The sequence below is a fragment of the Bactrocera latifrons genome, unplaced genomic scaffold (genome assembly GCF_001853355.1).
Source record: "Bactrocera latifrons isolate USDA-ARS-PBARC rearing strain unplaced genomic scaffold, ASM185335v1 scaffold_5, whole genome shotgun sequence".
Lineage (NCBI taxonomy): Eukaryota > Metazoa > Arthropoda > Insecta > Diptera > Tephritidae > Bactrocera > Bactrocera latifrons.
In genome coordinates this window covers 2,889,541-2,906,137 of record NW_017537156.1, presented here as the reverse complement: position 1 = coordinate 2,906,137, position 16,597 = coordinate 2,889,541, and the positions used below count along the sequence as shown (strand labels likewise).

General features: G+C 36.7%; 1 protein-coding gene across 2 annotated transcripts in view; it reads left to right on the top strand.

The window, feature by feature from the left end:
* Positions 1 to 16,597, top strand: part of LOC108973655 (irregular chiasm C-roughest protein) — a 69,666-nt gene extending 53,069 nt beyond the window's left edge. Inside the window, exons 2-10 of one of the 2 annotated variants that reach the window (XM_018941047.1) lie at positions 11,794 to 12,697; positions 13,201 to 13,401; positions 13,458 to 13,634; positions 13,707 to 13,809; positions 14,051 to 14,178; positions 14,260 to 14,686; positions 14,764 to 15,091; positions 15,161 to 15,480; positions 15,544 to 16,037. In XM_018941047.1, coding sequence (XP_018796592.1) covers positions 11,942 to 12,697; positions 13,201 to 13,401; positions 13,458 to 13,634; positions 13,707 to 13,809; positions 14,051 to 14,178; positions 14,260 to 14,686; positions 14,764 to 15,091; positions 15,161 to 15,480; positions 15,544 to 16,037 — 2,934 coding nt within the window. In that variant the 5' untranslated portion in view covers positions 11,794 to 11,941. Of the gene's footprint in view, positions 1 to 11,793; positions 12,698 to 13,200; positions 13,402 to 13,457; positions 13,635 to 13,706; positions 13,810 to 14,050; positions 14,179 to 14,259; positions 14,687 to 14,763; positions 15,092 to 15,160; positions 15,481 to 15,543 lie in introns of those variants that run through there. The other variant, XM_018941049.1, reaches the window with a different exon arrangement.

Sequence of the window (16,597 nt, the reverse complement as noted above, 5' to 3'; positions counted from 1 at the left end):
AAGCTCGGCTAAGCTAAGTGCAACGGAATGAAATTGTAACGACAGCAATCTCTCATCGATACCTCGCACTACAAAGCACTGCATGTTCGCGTGTGTTTGTGCGGTTGCCCGTGTGTGTTTGTGTATGCTTATTTACACACCGCGACAAGTGTGGATTTCCTAATTCCAATTTCGGTCGGGCCAAACAAAACAAAGTGCAAACAACGCGCGACACGACGACAACAATTTCGGGTAATAAATTTCAGTTTCAACGTTAGGCATAGATGAAGTGGGCGTGGGCGTAGGAGTGTACAAATTGAGTTGCTGTGACACAATAACTGCGTAGAGTATAAAAACAAGAGAAGAATCGATCTTATTGAGGCTTATAGGGTAGCTCTTATAGCATATGCTGTCTGCATCTGCTCATAGTTATATAGTTGAAAGTTAGAAGTATTTATGTATGTATGCATGTATGTTTATATACTGTAAGCAAAACATAGTAGAACTTTTGACGTTGACTCCGAACCACTTCCAGTATGGCCATCAACATTAACTGATGATCGACATGTCAATAAAATAAAGAGATTGTTGATTAAAAAGCGATGATCAACAGTCAAGGATCTTACTGGCATTTTTGGAATATCGGAATTATCTGGTAAAACTATTTTCAAAGATCATTTGGGCCTAAGAAAAGTGAAAGCACGATTGGTTCCAAAATCACTAAATTTTTTTCGAAAAAACAGCGTCGTCTGTGAAACAATGCTTTGTGACTACCATAATGTGATGAAACTGACGATGAGTTTTAGATCTATGCTTATAACCCGGAAACAATCAATCAATCGGCCGAATATCGGCAGCTGAAAATCAAGGTTATGTTGACAGTTTTCTTCGATTATCGAGGTATCAAGCACTCCGATCTCATTGTGATCGACAAAGCCGTCATCAAAAAGAGGCCGTAATTATAATTACGCTTCGTTAGAACAATGGCAGGCCACACTAATTGATGGTAACTTGTCAGTATGCCTGATTGGGATCTTTCTGCATTCACCTTATAGATACAGTAGATAGGTGATCTATTATACCCTCTCCTAAATCGCAAAGACTCACCTAATCCCAGCATATTGATAAAGTCCAATATATTTCCGAGTGCCAGCTAAGCGATGTGGTCCCTACCTAGCCTTTATACAATATTATAGTCAGTATCTGGCACTAAGTGATTGCTACCTGTTCCTGTCTATAGCGAATGATTTTGCTAGTGAAATATTTGCCTCAAGAGAAGCTAGTATAGATCGATGATTCCAGTTTTTTGCCAATAAGATCGAGAGTTTCTATGAGAACGACTTTATAAAATTTCCTAGAAAATATCAAAAGGCTAAGGAACATAACACTGTATATAAGACCCAATTTGGATAATTCTAGCTATACTAAATATACATAATACTTTCAATTTTGTGTAAAAGTAATAAATAAAATTTTTTTTATACCTTTTTAAAAATTCTTCGAAAACGTTAACATCGATTGCACCCAAAGTATAATACTCTTCACAAATATTTACAAAGATTCCTTACAAGAAATATGATTGATCAGTTTGTATGCCTTGGGCATTAACACATGTTTATTTTGGTGAGAATATCTCGTCTAACGAAAAGTAGGCCCATACAAGCAATTGATTACAATGGTTCAGTTTGCGTAACAGCAATAAGGTATAGTCGGATATCGGCCGTTCCGGCAGATTGAGCAGATTCGTAATGAGAAAACTGAAAGATAAGTTCATATGTATACAGACAGACGGACTCAGAGGAAATCATGGCTAAATCATCTCAGCACCTCAAATTCCAAATATTGTGGCAGATGAAAAGACAATTTCAAAATTATATTAACGGTTTCATGTTAATATTTCTATTTCAAAATTAAGCGGCATTAAAGTGGCGTATGCCAACAAGCGCGGCGCTAATGTGTTAATAACCTTAAAATTAAGTAAATAACTGGACCGTTAATATGCTTACAACAACACATGTGCTAATGTACATACATATGATTATCGAGATATGCTTGTTTGCATAAATGTGCAAATTATAATATAGACCACTAAACACGCCCTTTTGGCAAACAATGCGATAAGTATGGCGATGCAGACAGACGCCTTATTTATATGCGAATATACTGTATGTAGTCCTCTACGAATACAAGAAGGCACTAGTTGGGTGTGTGTATGTCTGGTCAGCCGAACAGCTAACATTAAATAAACGCAAATAAAGACGACGACACACATTAATAAAAATTCACAGTCCTTAAAAAGCCAGTTAGTAAAAGCAACACCAACAACAACTACAGCTCTGACACGAAAACGACAAAACGAAAGACAAGCGAAAACTAACAGCTTAGTAGACCACATAGCTGGTTTGGTAGGAACGCGCCATTGCTGTGAATAAATGTAGAACCCTTGTTCGGTCGCTGGCTAAGCCAGCCAGTATATGCTGTGACCAAATAAAATTATACTATTCCAACAAGTAAAAAAATGCGCTGAAAAAAAATGGCAGCAGCAACAAGCGACAAGCCGCAATCGCCCGTTGTCAGTTACCGATGAAATGCTTTTAACCCGCCTTGGCGCGCACACAGCAGGGCCGTTGGTGCAGACCTGCGACCTTTAAAACAGTGAGCGGAGGAAATTGCGAAACGGTCAAGAGAAATGATAAAAAGGATTGGCACAATGAACTGGCGCATTTTTTCTGTTGACAAGTTTTAGGGAGTGTTAGAAATGAGAAAGTGCAAAAGAAGGGGGAGAGAGAGAGTGTAACAAAGTGAATATTTGAAATTATTGTACTTAGGGTAGGCAATTTCTGGTTCAAAGAAAGTATTATAATTAAACCAATTAGTCTGATTCTCATCGATTATTAGTAATATTACAATTTGTGAATATGCATTTTATACTTTTATAAATTCAGCTATAATAATGATAATACTTTTAGCAGATCTGGCTTTCAAAATCCGCTTGAGGAAGTTAAACAAACAGCACACGACTCAACATTTACTTGTAACTGTCTAAAACCACCAATAGCGCTAAAACATTTTCATAGAAATGAAAAGAAGTAAAAATGTTATTTTTTATTACTATAATTTATTGTTTTTATATAATGGTAGAATAAAAGTGGAAATGAAGTATGTAGATACCAATTGTTGAGATAGAGAGGAAAAGAAAAAATAACACTTAATTGATAAAAAATAATTAGGTTTAGACACGCCAACTTCTAGGTTATAGAAATATATTGAGTAAAAAAATAATCGATAATATAAAAATATTTATCGATTAATTGATTAATGGAAAAATTTTAAATTCATTTATAAATTACTTGAACGTATTAAGTAAAAAAGTTTATCGATTAATTGATTATTAGAAAGTGATTTATCGATTAATCGATTAATGGAAAATTTTTATTTTAATCTATAGGCTTTGGAAACATATTGAGAAAAAATCATCGACAAATCGATTACTAGATATTTATCGATTAATCGATGAATGAAAAGATTTAAATTTTGCTCTTGTTTTCGATGACAAAATACGATCACACACAAAATACCCCCAAATAATGACCATAAGAAAAGTCCACATAAAAACTTGCGTGCCAAAGAATACGTGTAGAATAACCATTTCCTCACACATTTTATATTATATAATGCTGATATTTTTACACGCCACTTTATGTATTCTTATGATTTATGGTATCACCTGACATAATTGCGATGACATATAGAAGTAGAAATAAGCACAAATACAAATATATTTTTATATGACACATAAAATACCGTTATTCAAAGTAATACATACACACCATAATCGTGTTTGTGTGAGTCCTATGTACATTTCCACAAGAAATATCTTTCAACATTTTAGATTCAGGCTCGTGGGTGTTGCTGTTATGGAAAGTCGCCGCGTGTGTATGTAGCGGAGGTGGGTGTCTAAAACTCAATTTCAGACGCAACCTTAAAAAGGAAATGAAAATTTTTATAACGAAATCACTAATTTTCAAAAGATATTTCTTCAGCAGACGCAGATCAGTCTGTGTCAGTGTGTGTGTATGTGTGTCTGTGTTACTTGTGTGTGTTCAACTGTAAGCGGCTGACAGCCACACTTCAAGTGCGCGCTTGTTCGTGCGTGTCTATGGGGTGGGATGCTTAGCAGAGCGGATTATTTACAAATGCAGAAGCCATAAAATGAATTTTTGCAACGCAAAGCAAACCAAAAAAAATATATATACATACGTACAGTTACATATAGAGCAGATTGATATTAAATTCTTTAATATTGTGAGGTTAGTGACTTTTAAAGACTTTAAGTTAACGGTGTTAATGCTTTAAATTTTGTCATCATTCTGTCTATCTGTCAATCTACCTTTGATTGAGCAAAAACACACTTTTTAAGGAGCTTAACCTTTCAAAATATTCCAACCCTTTTAAGCAACTTCAACCTATCAACATTTTGAAATGATTTAAAAATGATTTATGTGTTATATACGCGCTATGCGAGCTACGCACATACATTTATAATACATATACATATATCGGGTAGATATTATTAGGCTTTGCTTAGGCTTAAGCTTTTATACCTATCTTTAACAGTCTTGCCTCCAATTAGGTAATTCTCGCACGTGTTGCCAACTTTTAGGCGTTCACTCAAGCTTTCTCAATTATACTCGTATGTACGTTTGTACTGCAGCATGTCAGGTAGTTAGCACGTATGTGTTTGCACAGATGTCAGACTAATTAAGGAAAATATTATGAATTCTGGGAAGGAAAGCAATTTAATACGAGTCATTATAAAATGCAAAATTTAACTTAATTAGACATACGAAAACGCAATTTAATATAAATCTTTATAAAAAGGAAAAAAATGTAACTTAATTAGTCACTACTAAGAAATTTTGTCATGAAGCAAATATGCCAAATTTTTCTTATAATATATATAAAATTTCCTATTTACATCGAAATCTCCATTTACCACTTGCAAGTTCGAAAAAATGTGTTTTTTGTAAAATGTTTTTGAAATGGCATCTTCAGAAATAAATATGTTAAAATTGACGTACATTTTTTAAATTAAATGTACTTTAAACAAAAGCGATTCATTTTAAAAATTTTTGGATTCCCTTGCTCCGATAGCCGATCACCAAGAGGGTTGCTGAAAAAAATGTGTCTGGAGGTGATTATTATGCTTAAATTATCTCAAATCCAAAAACAAACAACAAAAAAATATTATTAAGTAGATATATTAGATGAATACAGGTAATCATCAAAAAACAAGTAAAAATTTAGATTTCTTGCTTTTTGACATAGTAGCGGTCCCCCAAAAAAAACTTCAAAAATGTACACTTCAAAAATTCTCGAAATTAATCAATTATTCCTTTAAGCATTATCTGACAGATATATCTATGAATGTCGTGTGAAAACTTCAAGCTGCACTGTCCAGCTGTTAAGCAGAATTTTTCCCACCGATTACACTAAGTTTCGAAATAATTACAAATACAACGAAACTATTTGCCGGAACAACTTAAAAATAAAATTTTTTCAAGTATATAAACTTGTGCTCAATTAAGCCAYATGAGCGCCATGATATATAAATTCAATAAAAATCTGCTTTCCTCTTTGTAAGTATGTATGTATTTTTCGTACACATATAATTAGGCCACCTGCAACAAAAAACTGTCAAAAAAAACAAGAATTCGATATTTTGTTTGAAAAAAATGCTTTTTTAGTCTGTCATTTTGTTGCTAAGCACTTTTTCAAAATCACGTCCTTCAGGATTTTCGGCGGTCTTCTCGCCCCAACTGCCCTCTTAATAATCCTCTATGGGGTTTAAGTTCAGGCTTTGGGCAAGCCACTCGAAACACTTGATCTGATTCATTGCTAACGAGTCCGTAACCATGCTGGAGTAGTGCTTTAGGTGGTTGTCTCTGTAGATACTGCCAGTCATTTTGCCCAGAACTTGTGCAAATTGTATTGTATTGCACCATATGCAGTGAAGCATCTCCATACCATGACTGATGAGCCAACATGTTTCACAGTTTTTTTTTATTTTATTATTTTTTCTTTTTTTTTGTATATTTTGGGCTTAATTCTTGTAATGGTGGTGGCCTAACATAGGGTCTACCATCATTCCCAAGACATTGGATTCATCACTTCATACCACTAGATCCCATAACTTTGAATCCTTTTGCTGATGCTCTCTCGCAAACGCTAACCTTTGTTTGATGTTCTTATTTTAGATACGTTCGGTTTGCGTCGTGCGATTCGCGCATTTGAGGATACACATACACCATTCACATATTCCATTTATTCTTTTATTTGACGTGTTAAATTATTTACCGTTGTCACCCGTACTATTTGTCTATCGTCGTTAGGTGTTGTTTTTCTCCGAAAGTGATTCGTCATGCAGTGGCTTAATTATGTGAGCACATGTGTGGATTTAAAAACATAAGTCCGTTATTTAAAATTCGAAAGGGGTAATGATACTCTTCACAGGATCATTACTTATAGCACAAGAGGGTATATTTATATGACAGATATATGCTATAGAGGTCCGATCAGAACAATATGTACGGTAATTGTAGCGATGCCTGAGATAATAAATTATCGAAATATGGTTACGAAACCTTATCAAATAAAAAAGTTTTCCATACCAGGTTTTGAATTGTATCAGCCAGTTTTTTGGTGAGAAAAGAGCGTGTGGAAAATTTCACAATAGACAACCTATCTTATTCGCCTGTGAAAAATTAACGTAAATGACTAAAAAGTTGCATCCTAAGCAAGCAGCAGTGCACTTGCTTTTGCAATATATTCAAGCAAAGTCGCTTAATAGCCGATTCATATACCGTGTTACCGACTTTTCTACCAATTACCACAACCAAAATTCAACAAACACTCTCTAAATTCACAGAGAACTTTCTAAATTCACCGATCATGCATTCACTAAATAAAAATAGCAAAAAAAAAAAAAACAAACAAAAAATCCTCGAAGTGCAAATAATCACTGCCATTAAGTAATTCAAAATTCCCAAGGACAACTGATTACAAAGCCATTCGGCATACGAAACCAACCCACCCACACACAGCCCACCGCCATTCATATTTGATGTGCATACAAATAATAAGGATGCATTTTAAATTTGCAGCTTGGAAGCAAACAAAATTGGCCGATTAGCCCCCGAATAGCCGCAAATGGTGAACATTTTTTAAAGCATTCATTCGAGTTGAATTTAAATTGGCATTAAGCTGGCTGCAGTTAAAAGGATGCATGGCGCGTCGGTCACACACAAATGATATATATATAGCTATACATATACATATATAATATATAAGGGTATTATATACACACATGCAACTACGGCAAGTAAATAAAATGACTGTGGTTAGCTGGGCGTTTGTTGGTGCACTTTCATTAACTGCTGTCGGCACTGCAAGCAAAAACTATTCGAGTATGTATATGGGCGCATTGAAAATTGAAATGCCTCGTCTGTTCATATATATTAATGTGTATGTGTATGTGTGTCTGTGCACAAACTTGACCTACAAAACTTCGCTAACTCAGCCACCGCACAACATGCAACGTAGTGCGGCAGGACGACAAGGCGACAGCACGACTGGGCGCCAGGCCAAAAGTCAAAAGCAAAAGTATACATATATGCATATATACAAGTGCTTTGATGTGCATATATAGCACGAATAAATGTAAATATGCCTACATGTAGGTATGTATGTCTGTATGTGCAAGTCTATAATAAAATGAGCCAGTGCAATGTGCGCCGTGACCCTGAAAGCCAACACAGTTGTGTGGGTTGGCATAACAAATTTGCAGCCTAGCTGACTGACACAATGACGCACCGTTACACTGCCGCATCGCGGCCGGCGTCATTGCCGAGCGTTTACTAAAATTACATCAGCTTTGGAAAATTACTGAAAAACTGCTAGCCGAAATGTTGAAAGCTCGAGCGGCAGAAGAAAAAACGAAAAGCGAGCACAAAATAAATACGTCAGCCTAAAAAATGAGCTTGATATTTGCGAAATCGGTGAAAAGCCAGGCTGGCGGCAGGTGGTAGGCGGGGCAGCCTTGTTGTGGTTTCACTTCTATACTTCCACGGTACTTTTCTATTTATTTTTCTGACTCGTATGCGTTCACGCTGCACAAAGCGGAAATCCATTTTATACTCAGCCACGCGTGCACACTTGCATGCATGCAACACGCACGCAAACACACACACACACACAAGCGCGGAGTAAAAAATGAATTAGTGAGCGCCCACTGTGTGTGTTTACAGTTAATTCCTTTTTATGGAAAAATCGTTACTGCGTTGAGTGCGCTGCATGGGAAAATTACAAACAACAACAGCAAAATTAAAATAAAACACGAAAAAGTAACGGTAAGTAAGGGAAAACTGCAGCAACATGGCATTGCAGCTGCCACAAAAGAATCCATTACCGCAACAGCGTTTCAATGCATTTGGCTAATTCGACTGCCACATAACACACCCAAGCAAGCACGCACACACACACCTACAAACACCCACGTACATACATATATGTATATGTGTGAATATGTGAGTACTTGGCTCTTACGTGGGTGCATACATATATACAAATATATTTTAAAGTAATGCGCGAAATTCTGCGTCACCCACACATACAGACAATCTTGCATGTGAAAACGGTAAGCCAGATACTGGTATTGCCATCCTTGATGTAGCTTTTCGTTTACTGCGCGCTCAACGTGGCGGATGGCCGCAAGGCGCGCTTACTCACACATACACACATATACAAAAATAAGTATACAGTTATATGTGTGTACAGCGCTTGTAAACATGTACTTACACGCCCACGCATGTCCACGCTTAAATAGCAAAACCGCCAGTCTGCCTGTCCGCTGACAACCACCCGCGCCACCTTGCTTTGTTGCTTCACAATGCCATTCGCGCTATAAACCTTAATGCTTTTCCTTATAATTTCGTATAAAAATTACTCAGGTTGCGTTGCTCATAAAAATCTTAATCGCAAATGTAATCGTATTTTATGCACATTCCGCCAAGGTAATGGGTTAAAGGAAAATATGTGGAATTTGTATGCCCATTAGTTTGCCCAGATAGGAGGGTTTATAGATAATGTAGCTATATAGAATAACGTAAGTGATGATGACTGCGTAATTTAAAGAAGCTAAGAAGTGCAAGCTTAAAATTTCTTATTCTTGGTTCGGGTTCAAAGGTAACGGTATGGTACTACAAAAGAGCGTGTATAGGTTCCTATCGAATTATTAAGGGGTTACACGGGTTTCCTCGGGTAAAAACAGCCCTTTTCAACCATTTTTTTTTCTCATATAAATTAATAAATAAATGAAATATTTTACATGAATGATTTACTGTAACAAACATACGCTATTAACAAAGAAATTCCGAACTTTTTGGAAAAAAATATTTTAAACTCAGCCATTGCGACGCCATTTTTGGTCACCACTCGGAAAACAGATTCACACGCATTGGCAGGATAATTTCTTACAATTGAAATTCATCACCGAAAGTGAAAAAATACATGTTTTAGTTAAAATCTTAACTTAGAACTTTGACAAACGAAGACAACTGAAACTGATTTTTGGCAAACATTTTTACAAAAAAATCTAAAATTTTGCGACATTGTTTTTTTTTTTCAAATAGTTGTAATAAAAAAACTTTCTTGTCAGGTCTTTAAGAGTACTATCTCATGTATAAAATTTCATGAAGATCAGTTAAGTAGTTCTCGAGAAATCTTGCCAACCTGCTTCAAAAACGCAGTTTCGAGAAAAACGAGTTTAAAGACGAAGTTAAGTTGAAATTTAAAGAATGAATAATTTGTAAAAATAACTAATATAAAAATAAACAGTAAATAGAGAAAATAAATAATAATAAAAGAAAAATTACTCACCAATTATTTTAATAAATATCTACATTATTTTCATTGCCATTATTGTTATTTCTTTAATTTTTTCACACATACGCAGTTGAGTTTAACTCTTAGCTTCAGATTTATTATTAAAATTCATTAAAATTATTATTAAATTTCACTTATTTTTGTATTATTTTAAATATCATGGATTTGCTACCACTTCTACTTGTATAATATTTTTAAATAATTTGCTATATTAATTTTTTTATTATTAATTTTTATGTCGATTTATTTATTACTTATAATTTACTTTTTTTAATTATTAGTATCTTTTTCGTTTTTTTTTAATTTCTAATTTACTTTTTTCAAATCCATTTTCATATTATATAAKTATATAATTTAACTTTTTTAATTTTGCGCACATATTTATTTTATTTAACCTTTGCTAATTTATCAATTTTATTATTTCTTATTTTATTATTTTTTTTTTTATATTTACATGTTTATATATATTTTCTTGTTATTTCTCATAATCTATTTTTTAATAATTTACAAATTATTAGTATTTTTATATAAATTAATTATATAAAATTAAATTTTATGTTTTAGTTGTATTCACAAAATTAATTGTATTTATTTTAAAAATTTATTTATAAATTCCATTCTTCCTTATTTTCCAGTTATTTTCCTATTTAATAAAATTTTTTTATTTATAATTTTCTATCTTCACATCCACTTTTTTTGATTATTTACAAATTATTATTAATTTTTAATTTTGCAAACGTGATTATAACTTTTTTCATATTTTGACCGATTTATCTATGAATTTTTATTATTATTTGTTTTGCACGTATTATTGCCAATTGAAGTTTCATTTCCCATATTATTTTTTATCGTCATGGATTTACTTACCACACATTTATGTTTTGATTTGGACGAGATATTTTTACATTTTTTTTCTTAATTATATGCTCATACTTTGCAGTTTAATTTTTTTTTTTTCTTTCAACTTATTTGCTCATAATTTTTTTTCACTTTTTATTAATTATTCTCCTCAAAATTTATTTGCTCTTTCAATTTTAATAATTTTTATTTTAAACGATTTTTTTCTCATAAATGTTGAGTTATTATTTTTTCCAAATTTTTTTTTTTTTTTTTGTAACAATAACTTTTATTAGCCATGTAATATTAACTTTTATTTTCTTAACTTTATCTCATGGCTTTTGATTTAAATAATATGCAAAACAGCATAGAGACTTCGTTCAAATTCACAACACATTTTTCACTATTTTATCAATTGTTTTTCCTTTAAAAAAGTTATTCTTATCTTTTTCTGGATCATTAAAATTTGTTATATAATACTTTTTCTTGCTTTTAATACACATGTCTTGCTTCAATACTTACAATATTCAAGCATTCTGCATTGTTTTCTTATCCACGTTTGCACATTTCACAATATCGTTTATAACGGGGGCGTTAAAATAGTGCACTCTTTAGTATCGCATTATTTATTTTTTATTCCACACACGCAAATATTTTCACAAGCGAATTGCAATCATCGCATAAATATTTCGTTTTATGCACATTCGCAACAATGCAACATTATATGTTTACTCCTCCTCGGATACCGCACAGAAACACACACACACAGTTATGATTATTATAAAAGTGCCATAACTTCTCCGCAGAGGTGGCTTGGAGATATTTACGTTGCTGGCAAGCTCTGTCCATATTTTTACTCTTCTGCCCTTTACCATGAATATGCCGTTAAAGCAAAAGAAAGTACGAGGTTCAGATGGCACAATTTGCAACACAAAAGTGTCATATGTGTCGAACGCCTGCATGCATATGAACATATACAGTTATGTGTATTTATCGGCACTCATGTTTACCATTTTTATTATTATCCAATTGCAGGCTCTCGCATCCTGACACGTTTTGTGTACGGGCCTACACAAAAGAGATATCAGCGAAATCGCGTTTTATAGCAACGCGAAACAAAAGCGATATTATTTGCTACGTCGTCTGCTACAACAACAACAACAAGAATCACTAAATAACGAAAATGTCCATATCAATAAAGCGCACATATTTTGCACTTACGTCCCATCCACGCAGCACTCTTGACAGCAGGAGCGCTAACAACAACAGCAATGGCAGCAAAGATAGCAACTGTAAATGTGCAGCCAGCCAGCGAACACATCCGCATAAGTATCAATGCCACCACAAACACATTCCACACACCGCACACTGGTGTTGCACAGCAACGCGCCCCGGCTTTTTCAGCATACTACTAATGTCATTGTTGTTGTTCAGCGCACACTGGCACTCCGTAGAAGCCAAACCGAAGTCGCGTAAAAGTTCCAACAGCCATCATAGTAATGATGAGAAATCACCAACCGAAGGTCAACGCTTCGCCATGGAGCCGCAGGATCAAACCGCTGTTGTGGGTTCACGTGTTACGCTGCCCTGTCGGGTGATGGGCAAAATGGGTGCATTGCAGTGGACGAAAGATGATTTTGGCCTGGGACAGCATCGCAATTTGAGCGGCTTCGAACGCTACTCGATGGTGGGTAGCGATGAGGAGGGTGACTTTTCGCTAGATATCTATCCGGTGATGCTGGATGATGACGCCAAATATCAGTGCCAAGTGGGACCCGGCCCGGCGGGTGAGGCGGGCATACGTTCGCGTTTCGCCGAATTGACAGTGCTGGTGCCGCCGGAAGCGCCGAAAATCACACAAGGTGAAGTTATATTCACAACGGAAGACCGCGAGATTGAGCTGGAGTGCGTGTCGGCTGGTGGCAAGCCAGCGGCTGAGGTGAGTGCCAGACAGTTTTCTTATTGCAAAATGTTGTTCGCCCTTTAAAGGTTTTAAGACACCAATTTAAACACTTTTGATTAGTTTAAAACACTAAAAACTTACATTTTATTGCTTGTGCACGCATCCGCCGGAATTTTTTACTCACTTTAATTAAAAGCACACAGCAGCTGATGTGCGGGCGCAAAAGTAGTTGCAGTGCCACTGTACGCACAGTTTGACCGCTACTCCTGAATTCCACTAGAGAGCGCTCTCTTCATTGTAGCAAGTTTTAGAACCGTTACAGTTTCATATACACAAGATAATGCAGTACGGCACTGCCTTATCAAAATTAGTGACATACAACAACCAGAGAACGCATATATATATAATATATATATAAATATATATAATATACATATATAAATATACGTTCTCTGCAACAACTTTTTTCCTTATCTCTTCCGTTCCCTAAATTGTAAGCTTTATCAATTTTACCAAAAAAAATTGTTTCCCGCTTTCAGATCACTTGGATTGACGGCCTCGGCAATGTGCTCACTAAAGGCATCGAGTACGTGAAGGAGCCCTTATCGGACTCGCGTCGCATAACGGCCAAGTCGATTTTAAAACTTGTGCCCAAGAAGGAACACCACAACACGACATTTACTTGCCAGGCGCAGAATACGGCGGATCGCACTTATCGCGCCGCCAAAATACTTATAGAAGTGATTGATTCGTAAAAATTTGCTTTAGCAATATATTCATTTACGATTTCTTTCAGGTCAAATATGCACCGAAGGTGGTGGTATCTGTTATTAGCGGTGCCTTGGCTGGCGGTCGCATATTGGAGGGCTCCGAGGTTATATTATCTTGTCAAGCGGATGCAAATCCACCGGCGCAAAGCTATCGTTGGTTTATAAATGAAGAATTGGTCACCGGTGATTATACAACGAAGATGGTGAGCTTTCATTTGCATTAAAATTTATATTGAGCTAATAGTAAATATTTACTTTCATGATATTTTATGCAGATCATACACAATGTAACGCGACATCATCACGAAGCTTTGGTCAAGTGTGAAGTTGTCAATGCGGTGGGCAAGAGTGAAGAGACTGAAACTTTGGATATCAGCTGTAAGTATTACAGTTACTTCAGAACTTTTTTCCAAATTGAGAGTAAAGGAGAGAGAAAGAGAGAGAAAGGCAGTGAGTGTGTGTATAAAACTTATCAACTCTCTTTTGAGAAGATTAGTAAATACTTAAAGAAATTAGCTTAGAAAGTCAGCTTAACCTCATGAAAATGAAAAAATATCATAAGCATACAGCCTCTTCAACTTTTTATAAACCGAATTACTAAATAACTTATCCCTTTTAGATGCACCCATCTTCAAACATCGTCCCATTTCAGTTGAAGCAGATTTAGACACGAACGCGAATTTGCTGTGTGATGTCGATGGCAACCCGACGCCTGAAATTGAATGGATCAACGAAAACACAGACAAAGTAAGTAACATTCCTCTGAAGACCCCTCTTTACATGCTACTTCCAACTAACTAATTACCTTTTCAATATTTTTCAAATCAGGTTGTCGGCAACACCGCAAATCTTAACTTGAAGGTGACCACAGAGACCGCAGGTCGTTATTATTGCAAGGCCATAGTAACTGGCTTCCCAGAGATCGGTGCTGAGGCCACAATTTACGTTAAGCGTGCACCCATTATCACCTCACATAAGGTGCAATTCGGTGCGGTGGGAAGTCGGGCGAAGATCGACTGTGTGGCATTTAGTGTGCCTAAGGCAGAGCAGATTTTATGGTCATTCGAGGATAAAGTGATTAATATGAGCACAGCTGATCCGGATATCTATATATTCGAAGAGCAACATTTGCCAGAGGGTGTGCGTGCAGCGCTTATTATTAAAGAGAGTCGTTCTAGTCATTTCGGACGCTACAATTGTACGGTGAAGAATTCTTATGGCAGCGATTCGTTGTTGATCAATTTGAAACCAGAACGTAAGCTAAACTTACTAGTATTTTACTAACCTAGCTTTCCAATTTTCGATAACCGATCGCGATTTCGATTTTTCCAGCGGGTTCGGTGCCTATACTGCTGGTTGTTATGGGTTCACTCTCTTCTGTTGCTATTGTCATAATGATTGTGATGTTGGTGATTGTCTATATGAAGCGCAATAACAAGAAGCCCATACCGGCGGATGTCATACCAGAGGCGTCACGTGGTGGCGATAAATTGTCCGGTCTGAAGCACGAATTGCGTGCCAAAGCCTACGATGTCGACTACTCGGAGGCTGGTAGCGACGGTTTAGCGATCAATCTCACACAAGCGCCAATGCCAGATGTCCAAATGAAGGGCGCCACATTGGGAGTGCCACTGGCTGGCCCAGTGAAGTTAGACGACAGGTGAGACGCAGCGTGATTTAAAGATATTTTTCGTATACTTGAATAACCATTTCCTTTAATTATACACAGATTTTCCGGCGACTTCAGTTATAGCCGTCAATGTCATATTAAGAATTTGAAGAATCAAGACTACAAAGAGACTGTCAACGGTTATGCGCCCTACTTTGAATATGCGCTCGACTATAGCGCACCTACGGAGGGTGGCAAGCCCGGCGCTGGTGTCGCTAATAACGTCAACAAATCCCAAACCAGCACAATCAACTCGGCTACCTTGCCGCACTACACAAACCCCGTCACAACGACCGGCAATCTGAGTTTGCCACGCAATCGCAATGATATGCAGCAACAGCCACAACAGAGCACCGCTCAAATGGGTAACGGATTCCTCGGTAAGTTTAGTTAGAGCAATGCAGTTGCCTTCAGTTTGCTAACAATATATATTCAACTTCCAGCCGGTCAGTCGCTACTGCAAAACGGCATAGATAGCCGTTTCAGCGCCATCTACGGCAACCCCTATCTGCGCTCGAACTCTTCACTACTACCGCCGTTGCCACCACCAAGCACGGCCAACCCCGCCGCCACACCAGCGCCACCACCCTACCAACGTCATCATCACCACCCCAGCCAACAGCATGTGAACATGAACGGTGGCATAGGTGTGAATGCGTTGAAAAATTACAGCGCGCTCACGGCTGGCATCGGCATGACGGGCGCCAACAGCAATGGCGGCGCTGGCAGCATTAGCGGTAGCAGTTCGAATTTGACCGCCAGCAGTAATACGCTTGCGGCCATGACACCGCTCACACAAGGCGCACCCCTCACTACAGCCACACCGGTCACAACAACGGCGCCGGTGTCTGTGGCGGTGGCGCAAAGCCCATCCGGTCAATTCATTCTACCGTCGAACGGCAGTGCCAAACAAGGCGCACTGGCTACGCACGTCTAAGAGAAAGCGTAGGCGCTAGCGCCACTAACGGCACCTTTCATGCACGTACACAGCATCACTCTGTATACAATTTGAAGCACCTTGTACTTTATTAACACGCACGCTACACAATCGCCGCCGCAGAGACACACTTAGATGTTGCCGCAGTCGCAGTCAAAACCACGCGTCCTTAAATGTCAATGCTACGCACACGCACATATGTTCGTATGTATGTATGTTTACACATATGTATGTATGTATGTGCGACTATATGCATATATGTATATCTAACGAGTATGTATTTAAGACTATTTATGGGTCAGTTAGCTGTGAGTGACTGACCCGCCCATATCATTAGCGTATCTGTAGTGTAAATTTTTAACTGTAAACGTAAAACCTATTGTAAATCGCTAACTGATAGTGCAAGCAGAGATTTTAGTCAATTAGTGAAAGTTGTAAAGTTTTAAGCATAAAGTTATGAAAATACCTACATTGAATGTTAGAACTACAGGGGGTGTGTGGAAAATATGAAATAAAAAAATTCAAGTAATAATATTAATAATTAAAACAAAATATGAAAT